Source organism: Podarcis cretensis (assembly GCF_951804945.1).
Source record: "Podarcis cretensis genome assembly, chromosome: 3".
Taxonomy (NCBI): domain Eukaryota; kingdom Metazoa; phylum Chordata; class Lepidosauria; order Squamata; family Lacertidae; genus Podarcis; species Podarcis cretensis.
The window spans coordinates 19457378-19476554 of record NC_137172.1 but is presented as its reverse complement, the minus strand read 5'-3'; the positions used below and the strand labels follow the sequence as shown (position 1 = coordinate 19476554).

Sequence of the window (19177 nt, the reverse complement as noted above, 5' to 3'; positions counted from 1 at the left end):
TCTTTTCCTACGCTTTTTTGTGAACGGTGATTTTTTTAAAGAAAAAGTTGATCTCAGCATTTTTATGCAAACTACTTACTTGTTGTTGTGTTTATTTATTTATTTTAAATACTGTTATCACTTCCTGATGTGCTTTTATATTCTTCCCTTTGCCTGCAGCTTGTCCAGGAGTCCATTGAGTTCCTTCATCACTTGGCAACCCTGGACAGAGACTGTGCTGTTTCCATGTGCTGCCTGCGTACTGAGGAAGCCTTGGCCAAAGTCGTGGAGAAGCATGGCTCTGGTCTCCCACGGGTGACGGAACTGAGGGACCTCGTGAGCAAGTGCGAGAAGTACGCCGGCCTGTATAAGAAGATGACTGCCAGCATCCTGGCTGGCTGCATCCAGGTAAATCCCGGTACCTTTTGTGGGGGAATCTAGCTTGGGAGCGCAGGCCAGGTGGAGCAGAGTCGCTTGCAGATTCAGTGCTGCGTTGAGCATTGGCTGCATTGCATGGAGGAGAAGAAGAAGAAGAGTTTGGATTTGATATTCCGCTTTATCACTACCCGAAGGAGTCTCAAAGCGGCTAACATTCTCCTTTCCCTTCCTCCCCCACAACAAACACTCTGTGAGGTTAGTGGGGCTGAGAGACTTCAGAGAAGTGTGACTGGCCCAAGGTCACCCAGCAGCTGCAGGTGGAGGAGCAGAGACGCGAACCCGGTTCACCAGATTACGAGTCTACCGCTCTTAACCACTACACCACACTGGCTCTCTACACAAACTTGACCACAAATTTTACTCTTTTTCTAAAGCGATGAGAGGATTCAGCTGCTGCTCTTCCAAGTGAGCTTGTCAAACAGGTACTCCCCTGTGCCATTCTGGGGCAGTCCCTGGCGCCTCAGGTTCGTGAGGTGGTCTCCCAGCTGCTTGATGGCCTTCACCAGGAAGGTCAGACTCCAGGAAGTCACACAGATGAGGGTCTCCCTTTTCTGTTGCCAGCTTGTGCAGATCCAGCAAGGCCTGGTTCACCTTTTTCTCCAGCTGCAGGGCAGACTGCAGGGCATCCAGGCTCTTGCCCCACTCGTCCTTCTCTGGCTTCTTGAGGTCCTTCAGCAAGATGTGCCCCCCTCTCTTGTTCTGGTATGGAGGAAAACCAGGCAAATGAATTAGGGAAACAGGAAGAAATGTCATGGCAGCTTTGCCTTGGTTTTGGTCATTGCTGTCCTGGGCTTCTTTGGGAGGAAGGGCAGGATAAAAATTCCATAAGTAAGGAAGGAGCCATCCTCCCCAAACATCTTCTGAGTCCCAGGCTTCTTCCAGCTCAGTTGGTAGAGCATGAGACTCTCGATCTCGGGGTTGTGGGTTTGAGCCCCGTGTTGGGCAAAAGATTCCTGCATTGCTTTCAATTGGACTAGATAATGCTTGTGGTACCTTCCTAGTCTACAATTCTATGTTTCTAATAATAATAATAATAATAATAGAATAATAAAATTAATAATAATAATTTAATTTATGAATCACTTCCTACGACCATCCTGTTGGAAAACGCCCTGGGGTGCCCTTGCAGCCCCCGAACTCTGAGCATCCTCCGGTATGCGCAGCTCTGGAAAAGGCATTTCCCTTCTTCTCCAGTGCGCTTCAGCAACATATATCAAATGATATCTGCACACTAATCGTCTGGCATAACAGCAAGAAGCGTGAGACATCGTAGAGCTAACCTACGTATTTATTTACACACTATGTACAGACATAGGATTCATGGCGTCTTCTCTCTCCAGCTCCGATAGAAGAAACAGACAGAAGTAAAAGCAAAAGTACAGTACAAATAGTACATACAGCGGAAGAGATAAGACTGTCTTCCATTCCCACGCTCTTCCCAGACAGGCATGTGATTCACACCAATCTCATCTGCAGCATCGGAGCCGTGAAATACTAACACATCCAACCTCTGCTTAAAAGCCCTCAAGGAAAGAGAGTCCACCACCTCTCATGGGAATCTGTTCCACTGCTGAACAGCGCTTCCTGTTGGAAAGGTCTTCCTGATCTTTAGCTGGAATCTCCTTTCTTGTGACTTGAAGCCACTGGTTGGAATCCTACCCTCCGAAGCAGGAGAAAACAAGCTTGCTCCATCTTCCACGTGACAGCCCTTGAGATATTTGAAGATGGCTATCATATCTCCTGTCACTTTCCCAGGTTAAACATACCCAGCTCCTTCGACCATTCCTCATAGGGCTTGGTTTCCAAACCCTTTGTTATCTTGGTCACCTTCCTCTGCACACTTTCCAGCTTCTCAATATCCTTCTTATGCTGGTCCACTGGTACCCACACACCTTGAGCTTCCATAAAGCTAGCTCTGCCTTCTTATTGCCCTTTGATACGTTGGTGTCTCTTGGTGTCTCTTCTACCTCTTTCTCCTCTCTCCCCGCTCCCAAATGCACAGGTGGTTCTGGGTCAAATAGAAGAACACAGGCAGACGCACCAGCCTATCAACATCCCATTCTTTGATGTGTTCTTGCACAGTCTTTGCCAAGGTGAGTGTCCTTTGAGCCTTCAGTTCTGTCAACGTCTCATTCCTTTTACGGCTCTGGCCGTTTGTACCAAGCCCAGGGTCATTTCTTCCTTGTTCAGGCTGCAGCACGGAGGTCAAGGACGACAAGTGTTGGGAGAGGATGGAAGTCTCCTCCAACCCGCAGCAAGCCGGCAAGCTGACGGACGGGAACCCCAAGACCTACTGGGAGTCTAATGGCAACAGCACCTCCCACCATATCAACATCTATATGCATCGTGGGGTCGTAATCCGGTGAGTATACACAAGCAGGGGCTTGGATCTGATGGGGAAAGGGCTTTTCCTGCCGTTGTAATAGTTGAGGGTGGAAAGAAGAAGAAGAAGAAGAAGAAGAAGAAGAAGAAGAAGAAGAAGAAGAAGAAGTTGTTGTTATTATTTATACCCCACCCATCTGGCTGGGTTTCCCCAGCCACTCTGGGCGGCTCCCACCGAATATTAACAACAACAACAACAACAACAACAACAACAACAACAACAACAACATAAAGCGATAAAACATTAAACATTAAAAACTTCCCTAAACAGGGCTGCCTTCAGATGTCTTCTAAAAGTCAGATAGTTGTTTATTTCCTTGACATCTAATCGGAGGGCGTTCCACCACTACCAAGAAGGCCCTTTGCCTGGTTCCCTATAACCTCACTTCTCACAGTGAGGGAACCGCCAGAAGGCCCTCAGCGCTGGACCTCAGTGTCTGGGCAGAACGATCAGGGTGGAGACGCTCCTTCAGGTATACAGGACCGAGGCTGTTTAGGGCTTTCAAGGTCAGCACCAACACTTTGAATTATGCTCGGAAACGTACTGGGAGCCAATGTTGGTCTTTTAGGACTGGTGTTATGTGGTCTCAGTGGCCGCTCTCAGTCACCAGTCTGGCTGCCGCATTCTGGATTAATTGCTGTTTCCAGGTCACCTTCAAAGGTAGCCGCATGTATAGCGCATTGCAGTAGTCTAAGGGGTGGCATTTCTGCCAGTTTGCTCAAAGAGGTCTGTTTAAAAAAATAAAAATAATCCCCATTGGAAATGCCCAGCTGAATTTTCTCCTTTATTCTGTGGGTGTTTTGTAAGACACTCAGTAATAGGTCGGTAAAAGGGCTGCCTCTTCTCATATAAACCACCTCATATAAACCAGACTCTGCTTTCATCATCTGAGGCCCTTCTTCATGTGAAGTCTGAAGGGCGGCAACACAAGAACAGGCCTTTTTGCAGTGGCTCTTTGTGGAATGCTCTCCGCAGGGAGATTCGCCTGGCTTCTTCCTTACATACCTTTAGGCGCCAGGCAGAAACATTTCTTTTCAAACCAGGCCTTTGGCTGATTAACATTCCTTGCCTTTAAAATGTGTGTAGTATGTTTCCGAGCACAATTCAAAATGTTGGTGTTGACCTTTAATGCCCTAAGTGGCCTTGGTCCTGTATACCTGAAGGAGCATCTCCACCCCCATCATCTAGCCTGGACACTGAGGCCCAGCACTGAGGGCCTTCTGGCAGTTCCCTTGAAGTTGAGGTTACAGGGAACCAGGCAGAGGGCCTTCTCGGTAGTGGCACCTGCCCTGTGGAACGCCCTCCCAGCAGATGTCAAGGCAATAAACAATTACTTTACTTTTAAAAGACAACTGAAGGCGGCCCTGTTTAGGGAAGTTTTTAATGTCTGATGCTATATTGTTTTTAATATTCCATTGGAAGCCTCCCAGAGTGGCTGGGGAAACCCAGCCAGATGGGTGGGGTATAAATAATAAGTTGTTGTTGTTGTGTTTATTTGTTGCTTTAACCCTGTATTTTGCGAACTGCCCTGAAATCTTGTGATCTCTTGTGGCGTATCAGTCTAATAAACAAACAAACAAACAACAAAATATGTCTATCATAATTTTATGTTTAATTCTTGGCTTTCTCCCCTGCCAGATGAATTTAGAAATATCCTTCTTCCACTCCCTGAAGCAGCCTGCATTATTTACAGTTGGTATTGATTGGAATAAAAACAGCATCCTGGGCAATAGATTTATTTTGATAGCTGAGATTCTGCCAAGCAGGGAGAGCTTCATTCTCTCCCAAAACTCCAGCTCTTTCTTAATCTCTTGCCACAGTTTAACATAGTCATTTTCAAATGAGTTGAGATTTCTTGCTGTGAGCCAGAGGCAGCATTAAGATAAACTTAACAGTGTAAATAAGTTTTGATGGAAGTAACAATGGAATACTGAATGGTTTAGTTTGTATAAGAATATGCAGGGATTTATGCTATGCAAAATGAACCATGGAAAGAGAAGAAGGGAAGTCATTGATATTTTAAGGTTGTCTAAATGAATATTCTAAATTGTAAAACAGAAAATTTTATACAGATAAATAAAACAAGATGGTTGGATGCCCAGGCACAGAGAGACAAGTTTCTTGTTGAGCCAGGAATGTGTGAACATGTTGGTTCTTGTGGAACGAGGCAGACGTGCTCTCCTGCCTTCTTTGAAAAGCTCCCAGGCTCTCAATAGGGAGCCTGGTTTTTGCTCTGAAACCCCTGCTCTCTCCCTGCACAGGCAGATGTCTCTGTTGGTGACCAGCGAGGATTCCAGCTACATGCCAGCGCGTATTATGGTCATGGGAGGGGAGAGCGCAGCCAGCGTGAGCATCAAGCTCAATACGGTCAGTGCTTCAGCCTGAAAGGTGCTTCTGTGGCTAGAGACTCGAGAGCATCAAGCTCTTCCCTGTGCCACGGAAGGGTTCCTGGCTCTGAGACACACACCACACTGGACAAGGTTTTGCCTTTGTTGGCACAGCTTCAAGGGGAAAGGACTGTAGGCTAAGTGATGGAGAATGCATGCCTTGCCTTCAGAAGGCTAGACTCTGGTTCAAAGGAGGAGTCATCAGGCGATAGGAAAGACCTTTGGCTGAGAGCTGCTACCAGTTGGAGTGGACCAGGCGCAAGGGACAGTGTGGTGTAGTGGTTAACAGCAGTGGACTCGTAATCTGGGGAACCGGGTTCGCGTCTCCGCTCCTCCACATGCAGCTGCTGGGTGACCTTGGACTAGTCACACTTCTCTGAAGTCTCTCAGCCTCACTCACCTCACAGAGTGTTTGTTGTGGGGGAGGAAGGGAAAGGAGAATGTTAGCCGCTTTGAGACTCCTTCGGGCAGTGATAAAGTGGGATATCAAATCCAAACTCTTCTTCTTCTTTGGTCCTCCAGGGGTTGCTGAACAGCAGCTCCCATCAGCCCCAACAAGCATCCCTCCAGTTATCCGGGATGGTGGAAGTTGTGCTTCAAGCAGCATCTGGAGGACGTTTAAAATGTCATCTCGTTTCATTTTTAATTAACATTCCACCTTTCTGTATCACTAGCTGCAGAAACAAGAAACACGCAATGAAGTTCACGCCCCTTAAAACCCGATACAAAAAAAGTCACGATAAAAAACACACAGCTTTTTACACAATAAAATTAAACACCAGAAAATAATAATTAAAACAGAAATTCACTCTTGATCATTGCAATAAATAATTTCTTATTTATTCATCAATAAAAATAACAGCATAAAATTGCATGATACAGTGGTGCCCCACAAGACGAATGCCTCGCAAGACGAAAAACTCGCTAGACGAAAGAGTTTTCCGTCTTTTGAGGTGCTTCGCAAGACGAATTTCCCTATGGGCTTGCGAGTTTTTCCCCTCCCTCCCCCTTTTTCTAAGCCGCTAAGCCGCTAATAGCCGCTAAGCCTCTAATAGCCGCTAAACCGCTAATAGTGCTAATCCGCTAAGCCGCTAATAGCCGTGCTTCGCAAGACGAAAAAACCGCAAGACGAAGAGACTCGCGGAACGAATTAATTTCGTCTTGCGAGGCACCACTGTACATTAAAAAAACCCAGATAAAAGGATCAAACTGAGAAACAAAGACACACAACTTACAGAATTGTTGTATTAAGTACGCACACACAAACACATACAGAGGCAGTTGACACCAACAACCCTGTGGGAGGGAAGAAGAGAGCAAGGGAATTAGGCAAAGACAACATTAGCGCCTCTCTGCCCCTTTTCTCCTCCTCTGTGATAAAGAGGCATCTTCAGAATGACAAATCCAAGCCGCATCTTCTCCTTTTCTGCCCAAAGGTGACTGTCCCGCCATCGGCCAGCAGAGTGATCCTTCTGGAGAACATGAACTGCTTCTGGCCCATCATACAGGTCAAGATCAAGCGCTGTCAGCAGGTAGGACTGTGCACTTTTTGCCGTGTCTTCGTGGGCCCTCCCTACGGGTGCTGCCTTGATTTCACTGGAAAGGTTTGTGTCGTTCTCAGGGGGGCATTGACACTCGTGTGCGTGGCATCGAGGTGCTGGGTCCCAAGCCCACCTTCTGGCCCATCTTCAAGGAGCAGCTGTGCCGGCGCACGTACCTCTTCTACACCACCAAGGCGCACACCTGGTGCCAGGAAATCTCGGAGGACCGGATGCAGCTGCTGCAGCTCTTCAACAGGTCTTGCCCTTTCCCTGGGGCCGCAGGTGGGGAGGGGCAGGGGTGTCCTGCGGGGCAGGGAGGGGTCTCCCTCTTGCGCTGGGAGGGGGTCCACATTCCCAGCCCTTCCCACGCTTACCCCAAGACAGGGTTTCCCAAAAATGGGTGTCCAGCTGCTGATGGACTACAATTCCCATCAGCCCTGATCATACGTCCTGCTAGCTAGGGATGATGGGAGTTGTAGTCCAGAAACAGCTGGAGACCCAAGTTTGGGAAACCCTGTCAGAAGATATCCATCTTGCTCCTTCTCCTTTTCATTTCGGTAATGATGATGATGATGATGATGATAATAATGTTATTATTCATACCCCACCCATCTGGCTGGGTTTCATGTTGTTCAAGCTCCTGCCCTGCTTTGTCCCGCGCCCTGTGCAGGCATTGCTTCTCAGCCCATTTGTCCCTGACCTCCAAAGGCCTCCAAGCGTCGCCCAAGTCAGCAGCTGACCCTCCACCCCTTTGCCGTTTCAGGTTGAACAGTGCCTTGCGCCACGAGCAGGTCTTTGCCGACCGCTTCCTTCCCGACGACGAAGCTGCCCAGGCCCTGGGCAAGACCTGCTGGGAGGCTCTGATCAGCCCTTTGGTGCAGAGCATCACCACTCCAGGTATGGCATCTCCTTCCTGGCACCCTCCCCTCCCCTCCCCTCTCCCAGCAGCCCTCCGTGTTGACTCTTTCCTGCCCTTCCAGATCCCAGCGGCATCAGCCCCCTTTCCTGGCTCCTGAGCCAATACCTGGAGAACCTGGAGGCTTCCCGGAGCTCCAAAAGCCAGGCGGCCATCTTCAACTCTCGCGTCCGGCGCCTGAGCCACCTTCTGGTGCACGTGGACTCCAGCAGCCCTGAGCCCGAGGAACTCAAGCCCCCCGTGAAATCCAGTGAGTGTCTCCCCACTCCCTGCTTGGGCAGATAGGCAGCCCAGGAGGGGCAGGTCCCCTTTCCCAATTGAAGGTGGGAAGGTCACCGCAGGGGAGCCTCTGGGGGCCAGGCAGACCTTGGCAGGAGCAAGAATGGCTGCAAGGGGGGTGGCGTTGGAGGGAGAACTGGGGAGGGAGGATAGCCCTCAAGGTCCCGTATAGTCAGAAGTGGGTGCCTGGGTGCTCCGGTCCTCGTGAATAACGCCGCACAACCCCCACTTTGCAGACGGGAAGAATGGGAAGAACAAAGAGTCCAGCTCTGGGACTGTCAAGGCAGCCGTGAAGAAGCCCAGCAGCACCACTGGCATCACCCAGTGCTGGAAAGGGGTGGTCCAGCAGCAGGTAGGGAGAGCACAGGACCAGGTGCGAATGGGGGCGCCAAGCAGGGTGAGATGCGGCGTAGCGACTCTCCATTGCTGCAAGCAGATGTCTTTCTGGCCACGCCTTCCATGGCAGACCATTCACTAGTCCTGCTGCGTTGCTCTCACTGTGTCTGCATGCAGCTGCTTCCCTGCCTATTAAGGAGTTACTGGGAAGGCAGCCTTGGGGAGAGCTGAGGCTGCAGGAGAGGACTGGGTGTGGACCAGACTCTCCCAGGAAAGGGGGTTTCCTGGCTCCAAGCTCTACGTGGTGCTGCTAAATTAGGTGGGAGCCTCGCTCTTATTTTGACACTTCTGCCCAGTTCCAGTCCCATGCACAGACTTTCCTGATGACTGACAGACAATCCAAAGATGAGAGAAAGGGTGTTTAGCGCTACCCAGGACAGGCAACCAGCCAGGCATCCCTGCCCGCAGGAAGACTTCCAGGCAGGCCCCAGGGAGCCAGAGAAGGGCGTGTGGGTTGCTCTGACCCTGTGGTGCTCCTTCCGTCCCTCTGCCCAGGTGAAGCTGTTCCTGGAGTCCTCCTGGCAGGCCCCGGACTTTGTGGAGCGCTACTGCAACACCTACCTGCGCCTCCGCACCGCCATGGAGGAGCTCTTTGGGCAGCAGATGTCCTTCATGGTGGCCCTGTGCCACGGCTTCTCGGGGGGTCTGCTGCAGCTCTCCTTCCTGACAGCCATGCATGTGAGTAAGGGCGCAAGGGTGGGGGGCACGGCCTAGTCATGGGGGAGCTCATTTGCAAGGAGCAGAACTGTCCCTCTGACATCCCCCCTGTCTCTGCAGCCTGCCTGGCCCTGCCCCTTGCACTTCCAGGCATGTCAAACGTGGCCTCGTCTCAGGGCCTGCCTGGCCCCCCTGGCCTGATCACAGAGCAGCCAGCCTCCCCTTCTGGGATCCATCCCCTTCCCTGGAGGCGTTGCTGCTGCTTTGAGGGAGGAATCCCCTCCGCCCCCCTCCCTTCATGGAAGCTCCACCTGCTTCTTCTCCCGGCTTCAACTGGTGCCTCTTGCTCTGTGGCCAACAGGTGAGTGAGCAGTTTGCCCGCTACATCGACCGGTGGATCCAGGAGAGCTGGGCGGACTCTGGCAACGTGGAGACTTTGCGGCGCCTGCAGCAGAGCCTGGAGCCCGTCCTCTTCCTGGCAGGCCTGGAGTTGGCCAACACCTTCGAGCACTTCTACCGGTGAGGAGCCCTTTGTGGAGCAGATATGCGGAATTGCATTGGGGAGGGGAGGGGAGGGGAGGGGAGGGCCAGAGCTCGGGGGAGAGAGCAGCTGCCGTAAATGCAGAAGGCCTTGGCTTCAGTCTCCAGGAAGGAGGGAGATATTCCTGCCTGAAGCCCTGGAGCCCCTGCCAGTCAGTGTGGACAGTGCTGAGCTGGAGGGACCAAGGGACCTGGCTCAGTCCAAGGCAGCTTCCCATATTCCCAAGGAGCTGCTTATCATGTTGTTCTGGGAGACGGCGCAGGCGTCGGGCAGGAAGTGGTGCAGCCTGTTCCTGGCACTTCTGTAGGGAAGAAGGAATTGAGAGCGCCGGTTCAGCTGCTGGGTTCCTTCCTTCCTTCCTTCCTTCCTTCCTTCCTTCCTTCCTTCCTTCCTTCCTTCCATGGGTCTCTTGTACGTGGGGCTGGCCTGCCCTGACTGGAGTGCCCAGTGTTTGGTCTGCCCTCTCTGCTTGCGCAGGTACTACCTGGGAGACCGGCTCCTGTCGCAGGGCAAGACGTGGCTGGAGTGTGCGGTGGTGGAGCACATTGGGCTCTGCTTCCCCAACCGCTTCCCCCAGCAGATGCTGAAGAACCTGAGTGAGCTGGAGGAGCAGCAGCAGCAGTTCCACCTCTTCCAGCTGGAGCAGCTCGACAAGCACCTGCTGGAACTCGACCAGGATGGGAACTGGGAGGCGGAGGAGGAGATGGAGGAAGGAGAGGTGAGAGGCGAAGGAGCCCCATCCCTGTGGACCACGCAGGAGGTCCCCTGCCCACAAGGCCTTTTCTTCCTCCGCTGACACTGCCTGGGGAGCCCCCACTGTCCGCCAAAGCCACAAACCTCCTGTATTTCCCCAGATGGTGGAGGCGCAGCAGCTGTTCTCTCGGGAGGAAGAGGCCGAGGTGAAGGTGCTGGCGCTGTCTCCACGCTGTTGGACCATCTCCTCGTTCTGCTACCTGGAGGATCCTGCCAGGTTCTTCCCAGAATCCCTCAGTCAGCACCTGAGCAAGTTTGCTGACTTCTACACCCAGAGTGAGTGCCAGGCTGTTCTTAAGCCCAGCCCTGCCTCCCTCAGGCTGAGTTTCGGGGGGCAGGTCGACCCCGCTTTTCCCCAAGACTCTGAACTTGGAAATGAGAACCATCAAACTTTCTATAAAGAAATGATACAAACCTTCACGGGGAGCTGTGAGTCTTTAAACCATACATTGAGAGAGGCAGCGTTAAGAGGTTCATAATCTTTGAGAAATCTGGCTAATCTACAGAACGTGGGATGAGACAATTAAAAACAAACAAGATTTGTGTTTTGTTCATGCTTCTCCAACCCCAGTATTGTGATCTCCTGTCCTTGAGCAGAGAGGCAGAGAGAGTGTTGCTCGTCTTGCCGCTGTATTTCTCCCTGACCGTTGCCCTTGTCTTTCTCAGGTCAGAGCCGCTTTGGGCTGGAGCACACCAAGCCGCGGCGTTTGCAGTGGACGTGGCTGGGCCACGCGGAGCTGGAGTACCAGGGCTGCCTCCTGCATGTCTCCACCCTGCAGATGTACATCCTCCTCTGCTTCAACACCGCCAAGGTCTGAGACTCCCTTCATCCCCACTTGTTTGCCATCAGCTGGGCACCTTCGTGACTCATAGGATGGCCTGCGTTTGCGTAAAACATGGGTTGCCAGTGTGATGCCTGCTAGCACAGGTGTGCTCAAGAGAGGCCTTCCTCTGCTTCTCCACTCACTGAAGTTTAGTTTGTGAGAAGCAATCTGTTGTCACCAACAGGACTGGTTTAGGGGTGTGCTTGGTTGCAAAGGTGTGTGTGTGTGTGTGTGTTGCCCATGACACATCCTCCAGTTTGCAGATCTGCCCACAGGTCCTAAAATGTTGGCGACCCTGTCTTGAAACAGCCCCACTGCCTGAATTTTGCACAGTAGAGTTTGAAAGCCCTACCAGAACCCCAGGCTTGGCTTAGCACCAAGTACAGTTCCTGTTTAACTAACTCCAGATGTGCTCTGTTGGACAATGCTTAGCTTGCCTTCTATCTGCTTCAGAAGTTGCAAACCTTCTCATGGTTACCCCCACATCCTGTGATTGCTGCTGTGGCAGAAACTAGCAGTTAGCAGTTCAGTGACTCCTGCTGTGTTGATTTGAGTATGCACCCTACAAATTTCCTATTTCCTGTGAGTGGCTGGGGCAACGCAGCCGGATAGGCGGAGTATAAATAATAAAATTATTGTTATTTTATATTTGCAAGTCCCCCCAATTCTTGAAGGAGGCACTAACTCAACCTGCTTCCATCACCATGACAGGTGTTCAAGAATTCCTCTGAGGCTGTCTTCGTTTACCTCCATTTTCTTTTCCTTTTTGGCCCTAGGAGGTTTCTGTGGAAAGGCTCTTTCAAGCCACAAGTCTCTCCCCTGAGCTCCTCGATTGTGCGCTGAAACCTCTGACGACGAATGGGATCTTGACCCAGAGCCAGGGTAAATATGGAGATGGGTTCTTGAGTTTTCCCAGTGAGGTGGGTGGGATCCTGACTTCCAGCTACTTCCATGGAACACTTGCTTTGCCCAAATCCTTTCGAAAACTACAGCCAAGCAGTATTTCCCAAGCTAGGCGTCAAAAAGAGCCGGCTATGCTGGAAATCCGATAAGTTCTGCCAGTCTGAAGTCCTTACGTCAGGGGTAGCCAATCTAGTGTCTTCTAGGTGTTCTGCACTACAGTTCTCACCAGCCCCTGCCAGCCTGGCTAAGGGATGACAGGAGTTGTAGTTCCCAACAGCTGGAAGGCGCAATCTTGGCTATGCCTGCCCTATGTCTTTTGGCTCCAGGTATCTTGAGGCTGAGTGAGGGGACACTGGCCCAAGCGCCCAGCCAGCGCCAGTGGCTGTTGCCCAAGCAGACCTACTTTGATGTGGAAGAAAACAAGGGCAGGGCTCTGGAGAAGAAGAGGAACACCATCTGCTGCCTCCTTCTCGAGATCCTGAAAGAGGAGAGAGAGCTGCACATCGACAGCCTGGTGTTCAGGGTACGAAATGCAGGGGTCTGACCTTGTAGCGCAGTCCGGCTGGTAGCCAATACCAGAGACTAACCCACTCTTTCTGCCTTTCCCAGGTGATAGATGCCTGCCAGAAACCGAAGCCGGGCTCAGTCTCAAAGTTCTCCAGCTTCTGCTGCAGCAGCGCTGACGTCCTGTCCTGCGTGCTCCACCTGCTAAACCAGGGCTCCATCCAGCGCCGGGAAGACCACCCACATCTCTTGCAGTGCGTTTCCACGGAGCCCCCCGCCCTGCCAGGACCAAGGAACCAGCCTCAAGTAGTCTTCCAGACCGTTGAGATAAAAAAAGCACCCACTGCACCCTGCCCAGAAAAGAGACAGGCATTCTCTACATTTAGGTAGAACTGGCTGCTGGCCGGCCGACACAGCGGCCCAGAATGCTGCCTTCCTGCATGGGGCTTTTTGAGGCAACGGCAAGGAGGGCGACGGGTGTTTTTGCTCCACGGCTGACTCCGACTCCTCCTAATAGATTGCAAGCTGCCTTTTCAGCAAAGAGCAAAGTGTGCTTCGGTAACGTTATGGGCTGTGGTGGGCAGAGCTGGCTCCCTCCTGCAGGGAGAAAGTAGGAAAGTTGCCGCAAGCAGCTGCTTCCAGAAGATGGATGTTTTTTATTTGAGCCAAGGGTTTGCCACTGCCTGACTGCCGTAAGCCTCCCTGGCTAGCAGCCGGCCTGTTATTCGGTGCAATAGGATGCAACAAAGACCGGTTGGTAAGCAACCACAGCCTTTCCTGAATGTCCAGAGTCGCTTGTGGTTGTATAACCCAGGCGACTTGGGAAGCGTCTTCTCCAGATTGTATACTTGCCTTATTTCCCCCCGTGTCAAACTACCATGCAAACATGGATTGCTTCCTTCCCCCTCACTGGGAACGTGATCTTTTGATTAATGTCTCTGGCCTTAGGGGAGGAGGAGCATCTCCCATCCTTGCATGTTTGTTTGGCTGCTGAACAAAGCTAGCACCTCACTGAGCTGATATTCATGCCACTTCTGGTCCATTTTTCTTTTTTGTAATCCTCAAATCCAGGGCTAGCCAACATGGTGTCCTCTAGATGATGTTGGGACTACCCACTCCCGACATCTGCAGCCAAGATAGCGAGTGGTCCAGGATCTTCAGGAGTCATCTAAAGTGCCATCGTCATCTAAAGTGCCTCCTGTTGGCTACATGTGCTCTGATTTCTTTAAGACATCCTTTCGGTCCATAAGACATGACATCCGGCCTAGGCTTTGTGTAGGAATCTAGTGCTGGTGTATTTATTTTTATTTATTTCTTATTTTTAATGTATTTTGTGTTCTCGTTTTATATTTTTTGTGTTGTGAACTGCCCTGGGATCTTTGGACGAAGGGTGGTATGCAAATGTAATAAATAATCACAATAATGATTGAGCCTCTCGTATTCTAGCCTAACAGTGAGGGCCATCGGGCAGAGGCTGAAGAGTGAACGGCCGGCACCTTTCCCTTTGCAATGGCTGAGTCAGCCTTTGATGGGTGCTGAAGCCCTTGCCAATGGCCAGACCTGGCCTGGGGTGGTCACTGTGAACCACGGTGCAGTAAATTAGCTGATAAGAGCCAGCTGTTGCTTTAATTCTAAAAACGAGACCTAGAAGTTTGTACTCTCAGATGTAGCTTGTGAGCAAGTTCGTTTACATAACAAGTGCACACGATTTGTGTAGTAGCTATAATGTCCACTGCCCCAGTAGGTAATATGTGTATTTGTAGAGGTCTATAGGGACCTATAGCTGTCACTGAAGGAAGGGATGGTTGGAGACACCCAGTTTTTAAACATTACACATTGATATGGCTTGTGGGGATAGGTCATGTGGCCTTTGACCTTCTGTTAAGACTCCAGCCTTCCTCAGCTCCAGCCAGCATGATCAGGGGTCAGAAATAAACAGGATCTGTCGTCTTCCCAAAATCAGGTACGTGAGGTGCTGGGCTTTGGGAAGGCAACATGATGGCCAGGATAGGGTTCCAGAGTCCTCACACCTCCTCCCCAAAGCCTAGTTAGCACTTTCCCAGCTTTGGCAAGGAGGTGGGAGGGCTCTAGGAGCTTCATGCCTTCATCCCAAAGCACAGCACTTTGCTTACCTAATTTTTGGGAAGCCAGTGTGAGGGCTGGGGGCTCATATCTCCACCTTGCTCCCCCCCCCCACCCCTCTCCCACACATCAGGGCAGTGTGCAGCCCACAGTTTCTGTGTCAAAGTACTCTTGGCGGCCCACTTGCTATGAAAAATTGGACTGCCCTGTTGGAGGGTCAAAAATGAAGTGCAAGACATCTCACTCACTGGTACTTCTGCATATTGTTTTACCTCCTATGCTTTCTGTTGCCTCGTTCAATGCAACGGCCAGCTGCTTTGTCATTTCATTCCCTTCTGAAGAAGTAAGTCCAAAACCTGCAATCCCATTAACTGCTAAAGTCCAAATAATAATAATAACAATAAAACAAATTGGTTAAGAATCCATGGCCTGGTTTCCTTGAACTATCATGGGTCCAGCGGTATAACATTAGCATGAACCGAGTTACTGTCTTTGTTGCAAGCAGCTGAATTCAGGCGGTGTGTTGTTTGGTAGAAATGTGATCGGGTACCTGGGTTGATAGACTTCAGCTTGCAACAAGGAAGGAAGGTGGTGGCACTCAGACCTGAAAGGCAGTCCGAGCATCGCCATCTCATAGGTGTCCACGCCGTAGCTGTCTTGTCTTCATGCAGCTGGACTCCTTAACCAGTTAAGCACAAGCACTTTGCACAAGTGTTTCAGCCATCTTTACACACCCATTCTCTCCATCCACCATTTTTTTTTTAATACCCTCCCATTGCCAAAGATTTCAGCAGATTACTACAGGATGTGCAACAAAGAAGTACCAGTTCTTTAGACAAGGAAAAACTATCACAAAAGGCTTTATACTCTCAGGCCTGAATTTCTTTGGAAAGCAAATTTTCAACTGCTTAGGGATGGGTGGAACTGTGGAAGCCAATGCAGAGGCTTCTGGAGCTGGCTTGCACCCACACTGCGCCTTTTCTCCCTAAGATCAGCACGCTGGTAGACAGCACTTAACTGTGCAGGCTGGGGTCAGGTTTAACAGGAGGCAGGAGGGGCTGCCAATAGTACAAGATGGACATTTATCCAAAGGCTTAGAGTGCCTCTCTTTTCGGAAGTATGCATGTGTGGCATGCTTTTGTTTCTAACCTGGTAACAGATAAGTCTGAGATACCGGAAAGTGGTTTTCATTGCTGGCCTGCTACCTTTGACACCGAAAGATCAATCCGTTATGAAGATCTGAACAGGGAAACATTTGGTGATACGGGTGATGAAGTGCACGCTGGTTGGAATTCAGATAGCTTTTAAAGAAGAAAGACAAGAAGGAAGAGTCTAAGAACAAGTCACCAACTTCTGACGTGCTGCAGAAGCTAGCCATAATTTCTGCTGCATTAACATTCACACATCAGGGATCCCTGTTTAGACCCTGCATTTGAGAGCTAAAAAGCTGCTCTGGCCTCATGCAAGGAGCTTGCAGCAGCCTGGCGCCTTTGCATTTACGTTTTCTCAAAACCAGCAAGCTCTACAACCGCTTTCGAAGCCCCCCCCCCCCCCCGTGTTTGGTCGGTGTTTTCAAAAATAGTGAGTCCAGGTTCCCTTTTGCTCACAGAGTTAGTCGCCGTAGTTCTTTGACCTTTCACTTCTCAAAACAAGCCAAAAATTCCAAGCCAACTCACAAATTGACCCGAAGCCTTGTCAGTCACAATGGTACCAGCATTAATTTATTAAAATTAATCCAGAAAGCAACCTTACATTAAGTTTAACAAAAATAGAATCTTGTAAAAAATGGGGTTAACCCACCATCCCTGCTCTCCTAACCTCGAGCAGCTGCGTCCGACGAGCAGGCGCAATACCACAGTTTAGGTCTCTTGAGTTCGGTAGGATACACTTTCAAGGCAGGGGAAGGTTGGTTTGGCAGTTCTAGTGACACAAGGAGCTCCAGGAAGGCAGGGAGGCCTGGGCCTTGGAGTCCACTTGGTTTTTGAGAAAATGAGAGAGAAGGGAAGGGGTTTGGGGGGGGCACTGGTGGGTCTTGTCAGGGAAGAGGAGGGCAAAGAGGCACAAATAGCTGCCACGGGAAGGCTAGGCTCAGGAAACCTCTGCTGAGTTACTGGCTCTCTCGTTCTGGTGCTCGTGTTGGATTTTAGGATGTGTTCGTGTAGATATCTGTGTCTGTGTGTCAGTCATTTTTAAAAGGAACTTGTTCCTCCTCGTACATCCTGTTCTGCAAGAGACCTGCCTCGCGAAGATGCAACTCAGTCCAGCTTGCGGAGCTCAGGAGAGCGCTGCCGTGAGTGCAGTGGCAGTCAATGGAGTGAACGGGATATAAGCTGGTGCTCCATCGCAAGACAGCACCTTGACCAGAAAGCCTTCCCGGGGGCACAGGCCGCAGGGGCCTCTGGCCTGCCCTCCCTCAGCTGTGCGAGCAATGGCTCCCCCTCTTGCTCCACCTACCTAGCAGGGCCCAGCAATGCAGCAATGAAAGCACACACTGTTTCACCACAGCTGCAGTACATCCTGCAAGAAGAGGGCCTTGCCCCACTGCAACTCTCTTTTCCTCTCGTCCTGCTTTCTCTGTACTCCCCCCCCCCCCCAGCAAATAAAAGCCAGAACAGATCAGTTAGTGAAGAAGCCCCTCGGCTTCCCCCTCCAGCCCCATACAACCTGTGCTGCTTTAGAAAGACCCTTTCCCCCTTCCTATTCCATTGGAATGGCACTCATTTGAGTTTCTCCCGCCTTTTGCCCTGGAGGTCGGCCTACTGTGCTTTAAAGTGGCAAAGAACCAGCCGTTCTAGGATTCAGTCCCTTTGCTCTTCTGCACCAGAGCAATCCCGCCATCTGTGGATCTGTATCGGGTACCAGAGGCAAGCGCTGCCCTGGGCTCAGGCACTCCTGTGCCACCTCCCCCGACAAATGGGGGGAAGCAAACAGCAACACAGCAACTCCAGCCTTTTGTCTTGCGAACGTCTTGGAACTACACAAAGCAGCTCATACCTGGACCAGCTGCCTGCTGCAGAAACGAGTTGCCCCTGCCTTTCCTTTCTGCCATCTCTGTACCACTTGCTTTCTATACTCCTGTCTGGGCATCTCCTCAGGGCATGAGAAGCTGAGCAGTGCCAGGCCCACTCCAAGCAGGAGGGGCCAAGTATTTTTTAGGAGAGACGGGGAAAGCTACTTTGTGTTAAAAGATGGCAAGGTACCCAAGATCCCAGGAGCCCTCTGTGCACTGGGGGCGGGCACTGCAGAGTGGCACTTGTGGGCAGAGGTCCAGCTTGCCCAGAATACAATGGGGTGAGCCTGGCTGAGCAAACCCCCTTTCTTGCCCATGGCAAGGCATGGGAGGGAACAGAGCCCCAGCTGCCCCGAGCCGCCAGCTGGTTGGGGAGCTGTGCAAGTTTCCCCCTGGCCTCTTTCATTCCTGGAACAAGGAAGACTGGCCCAACAACCGAGTCTTCAAGAGTTCAGGCAGAGAAAGCTCTGTGAATGCGTGCAGGTGTGTGTGTGCCTTCCTTCCGTTTCCTAGGACCAAGTTCACGTTAAAAACTAAAACGAAAACAAAAAAAAAAAAAAAACCTCATGGGTGAGACGTAAAGCAAATCGGGATGCTCCTTGCACAGAACAAATGGAGCCAAAGAGAGCCCTGGCCGGATCAGGGCTCCAGCCCTGGGCCATCAGGCAGTCCAGTCCAGTCAGTCATCTTCGGCAGAAGCAAGGAGCTGGATTGTCCCTCCTCTGTTCAGCACGGCAGAGCCCAAGTCCTCCCTGAGGCTGTTGCCTCGGGCTGCTTCCTTTCCTTTATCCTCACGCGCTCTTTGTGTAGCCGAAGATGCCGATGGGGAAATGCTTGACGTGTGTCGGCCACTGTGCAGCCAGCTGGAAAAACTTCACATCGTTCCACTCGATGCCGTCAATACAAACTGGGAGAGGAAGCAAAAGAGAGGAGGGACATTTAGGCCAGGAGCAGGGAAGGTGGTGGAAGCAAGCGTTCAGAACGGAAGCTGAACTGGGGCTTCCAGGGAAGAGCGAGACATGAAGAAGAAGAAGAAGAGGAAGAGGAAGAGGAAGAGGAAGGAGAAGAAGAGGAAGAAGAAGAGGAGGAGGAGTTTGGATTTGATACCCCACTTTATCACTACCCAAAGGAGTCTCAAAGCAGCTAACATTCTCCTTTTCCCTTCCTCCCCCACAACCAACACTCTGTGAGGTGAGTGGGGCTGAGAGACTTCAAAGAAGTGTGACTAGCCCAAGGTCACTCAGCAGCTGCATGTGGAGGAGCGAGGAAGCAAATCCGGTTCACCAGATTACGAGTCCACTGCTGCTAACCACTACACCACACTGGCTCTTGTATGCTGGTGGTGGAGGAGGAAATGCCGTTCAAGTTAAGCCCAGAGGTTGCTAATTTAGGGCTTGCAAACACCACGGTGTAACAGATTGGTGGAGAATTCAGGCAATAATCCCACAGCCTGAATTGTGCCCGCATTCTCCACTAACCTTCTTATAAGAACTTTCAGTACCAGGTTGGTAGGTGAGGGCTGGGAGTAACAATGACTGTACTCTCTTCTCTCTCTTGTTTTGTCTTATGCCACACACCCCACAG

The 19177-nt window shown here is 51.1% G+C and overlaps 2 protein-coding genes across 8 annotated transcripts in view; one reads left to right on the top strand and one right to left on the bottom strand.

Moving 5' to 3' along the window:
- Positions 1–15006, top strand: part of LOC307211649 (cullin-9-like) — a gene marked incomplete at its 5' end in the record, with an annotated part of 39094 nt that extends 24088 nt beyond the window's left edge. For all 4 annotated transcript variants that reach the window (XM_079968382.1, XM_079968383.1, XM_079968384.1 and 1 more), the window contains 17 exons: positions 160–387; positions 2420–2510; positions 2608–2779; positions 5062–5167; positions 6624–6719; positions 6809–6984; positions 7492–7625; positions 7709–7894; positions 8160–8275; positions 8815–8997; positions 9338–9495; positions 9995–10235; positions 10372–10546; positions 10937–11082; positions 11871–11976; positions 12324–12520; positions 12607–15006. In XM_079968382.1, the coding sequence (XP_079824508.1) occupies positions 160–387; positions 2420–2510; positions 2608–2779; positions 5062–5167; positions 6624–6719; positions 6809–6984; positions 7492–7625; positions 7709–7894; positions 8160–8275; positions 8815–8997; positions 9338–9495; positions 9995–10235; positions 10372–10546; positions 10937–11082; positions 11871–11976; positions 12324–12520; positions 12607–12891 (2796 nt within the window). In that variant the 3' untranslated portion in view covers positions 12892–15006. The remainder of the gene's footprint in view (positions 1–159; positions 388–2419; positions 2511–2607; positions 2780–5061; positions 5168–6623; positions 6720–6808; positions 6985–7491; positions 7626–7708; positions 7895–8159; positions 8276–8814; positions 8998–9337; positions 9496–9994; positions 10236–10371; positions 10547–10936; positions 11083–11870; positions 11977–12323; positions 12521–12606) is intronic.
- Positions 15007–16282: 1276 nt separating this feature from the next.
- The window catches only part of LOC307211693 (phosphofurin acidic cluster sorting protein 2-like), a 182047-nt gene continuing 179152 nt past the window's right edge, over positions 16283–19177 (bottom strand). For all 4 annotated transcript variants that reach the window (XM_079968557.1, XM_079968558.1, XM_079968559.1 and 1 more), the window contains one exon: positions 16283–18500. In XM_079968557.1, the coding sequence (XP_079824683.1) occupies positions 18385–18500 (116 nt within the window). In that variant the 3' untranslated portion in view covers positions 16283–18384. The remainder of the gene's footprint in view (positions 18501–19177) is intronic.